Here is a 12,636-nt window from a genome sequence, read left to right as displayed (position 1 = left end):
TTTATAATTAAATTATAAATTAATTCATAGAGTTTTTTGTATTTTCAACACAAGCAAGCATATCCTCTGAATACTGATAGATTCTTCTTTTCAACACTATTCCCTTTAGATATTTTTTTAATTGCTCTTATTGCAAGGATAAGATCTCCTATATGATATTGACTATAATTGGAAGTGGCAATAAAGAGCATGTTTCTATCATTTCTGATCTCAGAGAGAAATTTTTATTTATTTCACCAGTGTGATTTTTGTTGCAGACTCGATTCCTAGTTTGTTAAACGTCTTCCACTTATAAACAGGCTTGATTTTTGTAAATTTTTCTGCCTCTATTGAGGTGATCATATGATTTTTCTTTGGCTTTCTGCTAATGTTGGTAAAATATGTAATTGACTTTGAAGTGTTAAATCAACCTTGAATGACTAGGATAAACCTAACTGGGTCATGATATGGTATAACTTTTATATATTGCTTATTTTTAAATTCAGTTTTTGAGTAATGCTGGTCTGAAAATTTTCTTACTTGCTATAAAATAGCTTCTCCTTGCTCCAAAGACAAGTGAAGAATTGTTCTCTTTGTAATTCTCTGGGAAAGTTTGTGTAGGACTGATTTGCTCTTTCTTTCCTAAAATGTAGAATTTACAGGTGAAATCTCCAGGTTTGTGTGTGTTTTACAATTAGAGATTCAATTTTTTTAGTAGGACTAGAACTATCCAGATTTTTAGGATTTATTTTTTTCTTTTTTGTATCAGTTTTATTAAGTGGTATTATTCTAGGGATTTATTTATTTTAATCAAGTTTTTATAATATCCTTTTTGACTCTTAAAATTTATCAAATTTGTGTCGATTGCCCCTGTTTTAAACCTTATATTACTTACTCATGTCTGTTGTTTTTCTATTGATCTGTTCCTTTGGGAGTTCACCCATTTATGGATCATTTTAAAGAACAAACTTTGGGCTCTCTGAGTATTTCTATGGTATATTAAGTTTCTGTTTCATTGATTTCTGCCCTTTTTATTTCATATTTTTTCAGTTATAATTTTATTTTCTTTATACTTCTACTTTTTTGTGATGCATCATTGCACCTCAAAGCCAGAAAATGTTAGGAAAAAATGATTGAGACAGGAGAAGTTAGATCAGTCTGCTAAAGAAAAAAGCTCTGCAATTATTTGGAAACCTAGTAAATTTAGAAAACTTGGACTCACTCTGTCCTTTGAAAAGTGGAAATTGAAAATAGAATAAGACAGTCTAATAAGTCTGGAAATACTATACAATGTTTAAGACACGTCTACATTAGTTTGTTTAAAATTTTAGGCTAGTTTTTTTAAAGTACATACTGCAGTGACTTTTAGATTAAACCCTAGAAATCTGTAGTGTCAGCTAGCAGACCAATGCCTGCCTGGGCTGGTGGGGGTGAGGAGTGGGCAGGGGGAGATTGCAGAGGTACACAGGACTAGAGGTTATGGACCTGTTTACCCCTGGACTATGGTGGTGACTTAAGAGGTAAATGTATACATCTCAACTTATCAAATTTTATACTTCCAATATTTGAAATTTCTATTTTGTCAATTGAGCTTCCATAAAACTGTTTAGGAAACATACCAGCATAGAAATAACAGGGGAAACGACCTCACTGTCTTGGTTTCTTCCTTGTCAGACAAAAAGTTTGCTGAGATTATTATCATTTTCCTTTCCATGCAATGTGTCTTTTTCTTTAACTACCTTAAGTTTTTCTCCTTCTCTCTTGTTTGTACAAGACTGAACAGGACATGCCTAGATGGTATGTTTGTATGTGTATATACACATAACACATATATAATATTTTATGTTTATCCTTGTTCTTCTCTAAGTTTCTTGGAGCTGAGGTTTAGTGTGTGTTATTAATTTTGGAAAATTCATACTCTTATTTCTTCAAATATTTTTCTTGTCCTAATTCTCTCTTCTTTTCGGAGTCCATTTAAGCATTATGTTAGAATAAGATACACTAAGATGGTATCCAAATGACATATTTATTATATTTAAGATTTTTCCACAACTCTCAGATGCTCTGTTCTGCCTTTCACTTTGGGTAATTTCTCTCTGTCTGTCTTAAAGTTCACAGAATTTTTTCTTGGGTCTGTCATGTCTACTGAGGAGTGAATCAAAGACATTCTTCTTTTATGTTACTTTGGGGTTTTCGTTTCTTGAAATTCCATCTGATTCTTTGAGTTCTCATCTCTGCTGAAATTTCCCACTAATCTCATATCTTTTCACCTTTTCCATTAGAATTTTGAACATCCTAATTATAGTTATTTTAAAATCACTTGTCAGATGATTCTAACATCTCTGTCACATCTGAATGGGTTCAGTTTATAGTTTTTTTTCTTAGCAATATAATGTTTATTTTTTTTTTTGCCAGTTTGTTTGCCTCATAAATTTATGCTGAGCACCATGAATCTTGTGTTGGACAGTAGAAACAGATAATAGACTGTACGCCTGTAAGCACGCAGGGCTTCTCCTCTGCTAGGCTTCTAGTATAGGGGTTTGAGTTAACCTAGTTTGGTTGAATTTTCAGAGCAACACGTTCTTTGAATTCTGCACCAATACTTTTAGTTTAGGGTTTAGTTCAGTTTAGGAAAACTTTTAGTTTTCCCGAGACACTTTCTTTGCTTTACCTTCAGTTTTAGGCCTTTTCTTTGCATGTGATGAAAGGGTCAGTCTCCCTGTCTCCTCTCAGCATCCCACTGTTGACTTGTATTTGAGGCTTGTTGGCTGGTGTTAATGAGCAGGGAACTGTCTTTGTTCTGATTAATCTTCAGTCTTAGGTAGACCTTGTGTGTTTGGATCTTGGGAACATGACCTCAGAGCTCTTACTTTCTAACATCAGTAGTTCTATCTTCAGCACACTCTTGCTTCTCTCTCCTTGTTCTCTTCCTCCACTTTCAATGGGTTTATGCCAGTGCCTAAAGGTGACATTGCTTGATGCAGACCGAGGTCTCTGATTTATAGGGAGAGAAAGGTCTGGTTTCCTAGTCCCTCACCACAGCTGCTGTTCTCTCCCAGGTCTGCACCACCAGGCAGGTTTTCTAAGGACTCCCATCAGATCTTTCTTGTATGCCCAATAGCGTTTGTGAAGAAATGGTCAACTCCTTCAATATATATGACTTCCGGAGCCTCTGCATTCTCTTGTAAGCCCACATTCAACAACCCCCATCTTGTAAACTTTTCCAACCCAATTCTAATTGATGTTGGGCTGTGTTTGCCCCAGGTAAGCAAATGCTGTCTTTCCTCCTGGGCAGGCATCTCCTTAGACTTTAGACTACTTTGTGATTCTATGACCTCACTTCTCTCACGGGTTAGAGGAAACCTTGACCCTGCATTTTTGTTGTTATTGTAAAGGTGGATGAAGTGTTCTTTCTAGCTCTCTATACAGTATGAAGAAACAAAAGATTTTTTCATCAGGATTTTTGTTTTCTTCTTATTGATTTCTAAGAATGCTGAATATATTCTGGATATGTAATCTTTGTCAAATATTTGTTTTAAGAATATTTACTCCTACCTTGTGGCTTGTGTTTTCACTTTCTTAATTGTTTCTCATGCTCTACGGAAGTTTTTTAATTTGGAACTTTCAATTTTGAAATATTTTAATTTTATGTTTAGAGTATGTTGTATCTTGTCTAAGATATTTTTATCCACTGTAAATCCCTGAACTTATTCTTTAGTGCTTTCTTTTTGGAGTACTACTGCAGTATTAACTTCTATACATAGGTTTATGATCCAATTTAAATTTATTTTTGTTCCAAAATTAAGGAAAATATTGAGGCTCATTTTTTCCCATTTAATTCTTAATATTTCTTTCAAATAATTGGCCACATATATATGATTCTATTTCTGGACTCTCTATTTTGCCCTACAGACTTATTTTTTTCTATTCTTACATGAGTAGCATACTTTCTTCATTTCTGTTCCTTAATTACATTCATCTGTTTTTAAAATAAAAGTTTTATTGCAGGGATTAAATAAAATATAGTAGTTTCCTGCTTATAAGCAGGGCACAGAGTTCAAGGCATCCAATGGATGCCTAAAACCACAGATAGTCCTCAACTCTATATATTCTATTTTTTTCCCATTCAGACATTATAAGCGACTAATGGGTAGTAGTATATACAGGGAGGTTACATTGGACAAAGGGATGATTTGGAATGGAATGGCATTAAGAGTTCATCACATCATTTAGAAAAGTGGTAAAGTTAAAACTTATGAATTGTTTATCTCTGGAACTTTCCATTGAAGATTTTGAGATCTCAGTTGACCAAAGGTAATTTCCATAGAGTGAAACTGCAGATAAGTTGGGACCTTCTTTTTAAACCTGAGTGAGTAGCAATTTTACAAGTCATTTATGAAAAGAATAGGTGTCAAATGACAGTGTATGCTGAATGTAAATATCAATTATATAATCATCTATGTACCATGAAATGGCTGTTTTTCCATCCATTAGCCCCAGAACAGCAGGGGATAAGAGACTTAATCATGTCTCTCAATGTAACATGCTTGCTTTGGATCTATGTGAGAACAGAATTGCTCATGATGCACAAGCATTTACATGCAGTGCTGCCACTTCTGGACCTGTCTGGAAGAGTTGTGAATAAAAATGACTTAGCTAACTACTTTATGCCCATCCTTTCACCAAGCCAAGGGAAATTTATTTAGTGAATTTACTTTAGAGAGCTTTATTATCTTGGTTTGCTTATGAGGTTGATTTTCTGACATGAAGATTAGTAAATTTATTCTCCAGGTAATAACATCATGTATTTTCAATCTCTCACCAAATAATCCACTATGTAACAGAATTTGTATGAATTTACATATATTTGACATTTTAAAGAACATTTGCAAATTGAGCATGTGTTCATCATCATGATATTACCTGTCAGGAAAAGTTACTGTGTTAATTTTCCAGTTTCAATCAACTAGTGTTCACATACTTATCATTACTTGATTGAATTTATCATTGTTTTTTTCACCAATATGATGATAGATATTCAACCAATTGTTAGAACAGCCATGACAGGTGATGGACGGACATAAGAATGTTTCTGATCGGATACATCTTTTGTGAAGAAGAAAACTTTAAATGTAGCATTCTTTACAGCTGTGAATGGTGACAGGTCCTGCCTTAGGGCAGAAGGTTCGACTAGTTGGGTTCTCCAGGGCCCTTCCAGACCTGTAATTCTCTAAACCACTTCTGTTGCTGGCCTTCAGACGCTGAGATCCAACTAGACACAGCCAAGCATGTGCCTCTTTAGGAGCTCCAGCAGTGTCAGAGGCAGCAGTGTCACCAGCAGCAACAACAACATCTATTCCATCTGAAGACTTCACCCAAAGGTGAGTCAAGTTAGCTTAGACCTAGGCCTTTCCCTTTCCTCCAGCTTCCACTGGATGCGATCACCGGAGCCCTGGAGGACTGAAAACCACAGGACACCCTCTGCCACCAATATAAGCTTTGACACAGGGACGAACGAGGGATGGCTGGTTGGCTGGTGCTGGGTGGGAGGGACTCGCTAGGAGACACGCTCGAGGAGGGATGAGTTGCACCAACAATGACCAGGTTCCTTTCGCACCATCCGCTGGGTGCCCGCCACTCCCGCAGCTCTCAGCCCACTGCACGCGGTCTCCTTCCAGGCTGCCGGCTCCCGCGGGAGGGCGTGTGGGATGATGCTCCCTGGTCCTTGTGCCTTCTCCAAGCTCCAGCATCCGGAGCCGCCCTAAGCTGGCACCGCGGCAGCCACAGCCTGGGCGGGAGAAAGGGAAAAGGGAGGGGGGCTGGAAAGGCTCGGCGAGCGGGAGGAGGGGAGGGGGGAGGGAAGGAGCGAAGGGGAGGGAATCTCTCTGCTCTGCGGTGCCTCCCCCTCGTCTCTCCGGCTGGCGGTGACTCCGGGTTCCCTCTCCACACCCGCTCGCAGTGGCTCACCCCCTTCTCCGCCCACCCTTCCTCCGGAGCGCGCCGGAGGGGAGCCGCAGCCCGCGCGCGGCGGCGGCGGCGGCGGGGCCGGGAGGCGAAGGCGGTGGGTGTGTGCGTGTGTGTGAAGGACGCCACCTCTCTCTGGATCCTGCTTTCTCAGGCGGCGGGCGGCGGGGCTGCAAGCTCCGGCAGCGGCGGTGGCAGCAGCGGCGGCTTCCGGAGTCCCGCCGCGAAGATGCTCAAAGTCACGGTGCCCTCCTGCTCCTCCTCGTCCTGCTCTTCGGTCACCTCCAGTGTGGCCCCCGGGGCTGGGAGCGTCGTCTTGGATTACTGGATCGACGGTTCCAACAGGGATGCTCTGAGCAATTTCTTCGAGGTGGAGTCGGAGCTGGGACGGTAAGGCGGGGAGAGGCAGGTGCCCTGGACCAGGCGGAGCTCTGAGGCGCGGGCTAGGGCTGGGGACGCCTGCAGCGTGCACCCGGGTTGTCCCCCTCGCAGTGACTGCTTCCAAGGATGGGGGACTGGCCTCTCTGCCCTTCTATTTTTCGTTGCCTAGTTAGTGACTGGGAGGGAGCTAAGCTTTTCTCAGGTGCGGCTCAGATCTACCCCGGAGTGCCTAGGCCGGTGGAGTGGCTGGCATCAGCGGTACTCTCCCAAGCTCCCTGCTCACCGCCGGCTGCCACTTCTCTTGGGTGACAGCTCTCACCGCACGTGGGCCCTGCTTTCCCAATTAATGTCTTTGCTCATGGCTATAGCTTGCTAGAGGGTCCTGTTTCTCTAGTTATTTGGGGGAGTGGGGATTGGAGGGTGCCCCTTATATCATGACAAAATTATTAAATTAGATGCCTCCTCTTTCGCCTTATCAAGCTCTCCAAAGCAAGTAGCACTAGGAATTAAACTTAAATACTAGCTTCCCTACAGAGTGTGCTCAGGAGTGAAAGGGGGAATGAATCATTTAAGAGAGTTAAAGGCAGAATAATGAAGTAGTGTGGCGTTAAAGAGGAAGCAGCACATGGAGTGCAGGCACTGTAATTAGTGAAGAGTTCTGCTGATTTATTTAAATTATGTATGTAAAACCCCATCTCCCTAGGGAAGCATAAAAGTCCCTCATCCCTTCCCTGGGGATCCAAACAGGTAGCAGATTTTCTTTGTGAATGATTCCATGTGTTCTAATATTTTTATCCATTGAATTTTTCTTTCCATCCTCCTTTTTTTTCCCTTCTTTCTTTTCTTTTGTCCATAGGTGAGGAGACTTGTTTTCAATACTCAGTTTAGATGCAGGGCCCTTTACTATACAGAATCTGAAGATGTAGTTTAAACTCTTGACAAATTGCAACTTCTTTGCAATTTTATTTTCCTTTCTCTTTTTGCTGGAAATATTTTAGCTAACAACTGTTTTAAAAATGTCATTAGAGACCAGAGTAGAATTCTGAATGTTGGTAGTTGGCCAGAAGGTATAATCGTCGCTGTCTTACCTGTCTCCAATTTGCTATTACTATTAAGACTCATTGAGAATGGGTGATATGTGAAAATGAAAAACTTCTGAATGAAAACTTAGGAGTTTGTTATGCTTAAAAATGTCTCAAAATACTTTAGCATTGGATAATGTTAACAAAACATCCATTTCTGGTCAAATTTTTCAGTGTCCATCTGAAGATCTGTTACATATAGATTGATATGAAATAACAGAAATAGGTTTGCAAGGTTCAAAACCTAATGATGTGTTGTGCTGCATAATTGTGTGTATACAATTGTGTGATGTGCTGTAGTACTGCAGTGTATACTTCTAATTAAGGGGATGGTTTACTTAAAATTGTTTACTTGGTGTTTTAGAAACTGACACATAGTTGAGGAAGTGCCTGATGATGCTACAGGGACTGTCCCAGCAGCAAACCTAACTGCCTTCAGAGTAACAACTTTGTCAGATGCTTCTAATCCATTCTGACTTACCATCAGTACAGCTTGTCTTTAGGAATAAGTTTTGCCATCAGGAAACTCGAGAAATTTCCTTTAATTTGAGGGATGGAAAAGTTAGAAAAAACAACAACAACAACTGTCAATTGTACATGCATATGGGATGGTAGACATCACAGGGAATGCCTAAGGAATTAAAAAAAAAAATGAAGTTTGGTGTTATGTTGCATAATTTTGGGGTGATAAGTCCAAACAAGTTTGCTCTTAAAAACTGATAGTATATTTTGCTCTTAAAAATCACAAAATTAAGATATTTAGGGGGAAAAAAAAGCTAAAACTTGTGAACTTCTCTGTTTTTTTCAATAGTAATGTGTAATTGTTTAGGTAAGTTTTCTGTAGATGGCAGCATTGATGAGTTACATGCTTACACTATTTGGTTAAGACTTTGAAAAATATAACTTCATGATACCACTTATTTTTTTTTGAACAAAATATACCTGAAACCTACAGCAACTAGTATTCTGAATGTAATTATTAATAATTTATAACCAAAATTATCACTGTAGATATACGATAAATGATAAAAGCCCTCTTCCTTCCCATACTAGTGATCAAGTTGAATTTAGTTAATTGGTTTCAAGTCTTTACTCTCACATCTTGGGTCAAATCTGCTCACCAGTGGTGACTCTAAGGCCAAAACATTCAATTCATTAGTACACAGTTGTCATTAACATACTAAGAAAGCAGTGCTCTGGAGTTGTGTGGTACCACTCAAGAGTGGCAAGCTCCAGAGTGTAGACAAACTCTACAAGATTGAGTTAATTCATGATTTATTGGTTCCTCTGTTACAATTATCTATTATAAATTAGTGACTACTGAATTCAAGAGGATTGGATTTATGACCATTGGGGGCCAACACATGCTGAGGATATTTAGAAACACCAGGAGAGCAAATTTCCAAGGTTAGACCCATCTAAAGCCCTGGATGGTGCTTGTGAAGGCAGCTGCTGGCAGCACTGATTCATATGTAGCCATTTAGAGCAGGGCAGATGCGTTAACTTTCACTATGGGGGTATGGATGTATGGGAATTATTTAAAAGTGTCAGGTGAACTAATTTCTCTAAAATCACATTTGAAATTCTGTATTACTTGCAAAGTTTGTCAAAAAGTTTCTAAAAATCATCATACACCAACAAATTCAATTCTACTTAAAAATATGGAATTGGTCATGATCCCAGTTAGGGCTCCATATCCTAGACAGCAGTTGGTGTTTTGCCCAGTGATTTGAGAAATTGGCATTTTAAATGCTTTTCTAATGCACAAAGGAGCTTGCCTCTGGTTCAGATTCTGCCCAGTGGTTTGGCATAGGGAATGACAAGAATTGATTTGGCCAACTCTGTGGTGGGGATTTGGCCTTGGGCATCTAAACCCATATCCTGTTTTCAGGTATGTCCTACCTTTTGTTTCCTACCTTCTGTTGCAGCAGTTTGAGAGAACATTTATAACAAAGCCAGATGTACTTACAGATGCACAAATCCAAAAAAGAAATGAAGAATAATTAGGACAAAATAAAAAGATTTTCAATTATTTTATATATTTTTTTAAAATTTCCATTCCAGGGGCTGAGGTTGTAGCTCAGTGGTAGAGCACTTGCCTAGTATGTGTGAGGTACTGGGTTCCATCCTCAGCACCACATAAAAATAAATAAATAAAATAAAGATATTATGTCTATCTATAACTGAAAAAAAAGTTAAAGAAAATTTCCATTCCACTTACTATAGTTTCTTTAGGCTGGTGAACTTTAGTATCTGCCTCCCCAACCCAATTCACAATTAAAAGATACATCTATATTGCAGCTTAACTCAAATATAATTATATAGGATTCAAGATAAGAACCAAGTAGATTTAGATAGTGAGGTGTATATATGTGTGTATGTTTGTGTGTGTGTATAAAACAGAATGATTTGATGATATAATACATATTCTTATTATCAACAGTGGACTCTAATATTTTCTATTCTATGTTGTTTGATTGTATTCTGTTTTATTAGAAAAATATTGGCTGAACTCATGTGATTTCACATCCCACTAATGGGTTGTGATTCAGTTGGAGAATTCTGTTTTAGGCCATAAATCTGTGCATGCCAGATTGAACTGTGAGGCAGAGTCCTTTTAAAAATTGTCTTGCAGACCAGTTGACAGCATTGAATAGTGTCCATTTGGCACAACTCTGTAAGAGAAAAATTCTCCTACTTTTGCCTCCGAGTCATTTTTGGGTTTCCCTTTCCAAGATTTTTGGAAAAACACTGGTGTCTCCTGAAGATCTATTCTACTAGGCAAGTAAGAATCTGGACTGGCTGAGGGCAAGGGGCTGCACCTGAAGCAGCTTCACTGTGGAGTGGCGGAACTCAGAGGCCTGAGAAGCAGGATGCTTCAGTAGAAATACATAACTGTGGCCCAAGTAACAGTCAGCAAAGGCCTCCTGTAAGGGAGCATGAAAAGTGTGTATTTTCAAAGAGAAGGGCTTCAACGGGTGCTCTTGGCTTGAATATCTGGTTGTCTTAAACAACAAATCATTTGTTTCTCACAGAGCTGGAGCTGAGAAGTTCAAGGTGCTAGCTGATTCATTTCCCCAGTGAGGGCAAGCCCTTTTCCTGTCTTGCAGGTGGCCACTTTCTTGCTGTGTTTTCAGAAGGTAGAGAGAGGAAGGCGGGCCGGGGAGAGGAACCAAGCTTTCAGGTGTCTCCTTCTAATCCATCGCATCATGAGGGCTCCAATCTCATGACTTCATCCTAAACATAATTACTTCCCCAAAATCCCAACCTCCATACCATCGTAATAGGGATTAGGGCTTCAGCATATGAATTTTGAGGGGACACAGTCAGTCCTCACCATGGCTGGTGAAGGATCAGATTCTTTCTTTTCCCTTACCCTTTCCTCTTCAGCCCTCTACCTGGGTCATTCTCCTGGCTAATAATTCTCATGCCCCAGCTTTTACCCTTAGACTGTCCTTTAGGCCCCCACAGCCTGTCTAGGGTATACTTCTGGCTACTGATCTTCTGCCACACATACTGCCTTTGAAGCTTACACCCTTTGGGGATGGTATGGTTTTTTATCTGACTTGGAATTAAAAATATACCTGTTCAGTCCCTGTCTTGTTCTTTGTGCATGATTCTTTTCTTAGGCAGTGGACATAAGGGCAAGGTGGGATTGCAAGTGGTAGAATAGAAACTGACACTGTGTGGGCTCTTTGCAAAAATACTGACTGTTAGCTTCCGGAAGGCAGAGTCTGTGGGTTTGGCTTATTCACTGTTGTATGTGCATTGTCTAGCATTGAGCATAGCACTTGGCAGGTGTTCAATAAATGATTTTAGGGAGAAATCCTCAATGGTAATAAAGTGGACTGGGCACAGAAGGTGTTCCTCTTTCCTCTCTTTTTTTGAAATGCTGGTGCCTGTTGGTCTTGATGTATGATCTCCATTCTTGTGACTCCGGAAAAGTGAAATATTGTAACCTATTTATCTTTTTCCTAAAACTTATGTGACCATGTCCCTCATCTCACTCAGCACTCTTCTCAGTGTGAGTATTGATAACCACCACCTCTGTAGCTCATAGGGACTGGAAATAATGCCATTTTTCTGTTGGCAGTATTCTGTGGTTCTGAAATGAAAGGAATTCAGTTTCACCTTCACTATCACTTTACCACAGGTGTGTCAGAATTAGGCATTAAATCAAGTTGAACTTAAAGTCATGAAATGCCTCCAAGCTATCCCAACCTCTAAAGTACTTGGAAATGCACTCTTTGTAAAGAGGCTTAAAGTCTATTAAGGACTGTATGATAGGATCACTGCTTTAAGAACACCCTATTTTTCCATGCTTAAATACTGTTACAAAGTTCAAAATAACTTCTGGTTTTGAAAAAAAAAAAAAAAAAGACTTCTAAACTGTTCTGGAGAAATTGAGAGGGTGGGGGAGGGAGAATGCTAACCACAAAATAGCTTCAAAGAACTTTATTGTGAGCGCTTAACCCTCAGACATAAATTTGTGGGTTGTGTGTTTGCAGAAATACGTTTGAGACAACTTACTGAGGGTTGACCGAGTAAACTCCTTCAACTACTAGTTGTTATTTGCTTGTTGATTATTTTTCTTCTTTCTTAAATATGCCTGAGAGGTAGTTTTTTATTTTTCTAAAACTCCCTCTTGGGAAAGCTAACATATCTAATAAAACCAATATTGATCTTTTAAAATTTCAAGGTCAGGTTTATCTGTGAAATATTAATATTTAATTGAGTCAAAGAACCATAACATTCAGGCCAAAGAATAACTTTCCATGAAGATCAGTGACAGCTAGAGTCAAGTTTTTACTCAGATCATATTAATCTTTACCTTAACTATCTTTTTATCTCTTTGTAGTACAGGATCATCTGAAGACTTCATAACTCCAATGGCTTAATTAGGAGGTTACGTCCAGATATTGAGGACATAGTGTTAGCACATAAAGGACACAGATCCTTCAATACAGTCCATTTTCTTCATTCTAATTGCAAGTGAAGGGCAAGAGTAGGTAAGGTAAAGTAGAGAAAGGTAAGGATTTTCCTTGGCTTTATCTTATCAATGGCAAAGATCAAATGAGGAAAGGAGCAACGCCTAGAGAGGGTGATTCACCATGACCAGTCAAGGGTAATACGTGTAGACCTTTCTCTTTTCTCTTACAGTGGGGTCTCTCAGCCTAGGCATCATGGAAATTCAGGCCCAGATAATGCCTTGTGTGGGAGCTCTCCTGTG

General features: G+C 39.3%; 1 protein-coding gene across 1 annotated transcript in view; it reads left to right on the top strand.

Annotated features, from left to right (window-relative positions):
* Positions 1–6,068: 6,068 nt before the first annotated feature.
* Camk4 (calcium/calmodulin dependent protein kinase IV) overlaps positions 6,069–12,636 on the top strand; it is a 232,310-nt gene continuing 225,742 nt past the window's right edge. The window contains exon 1 of the mRNA XM_027927740.2: positions 6,069–6,333. Coding sequence (XP_027783541.2) covers positions 6,173–6,333 — 161 coding nt within the window. The 5' untranslated portion in view covers positions 6,069–6,172. The remainder of the gene's footprint in view (positions 6,334–12,636) is intronic.

Source organism: Marmota flaviventris, chromosome 5, assembly GCF_047511675.1.
Source record: "Marmota flaviventris isolate mMarFla1 chromosome 5, mMarFla1.hap1, whole genome shotgun sequence".
Classification (NCBI taxonomy): domain Eukaryota; kingdom Metazoa; phylum Chordata; class Mammalia; order Rodentia; family Sciuridae; genus Marmota; species Marmota flaviventris.
The sequence above is the reverse complement of the archived record's forward strand: the minus strand, read 5'-3'. Positions and strand labels throughout refer to the sequence as shown.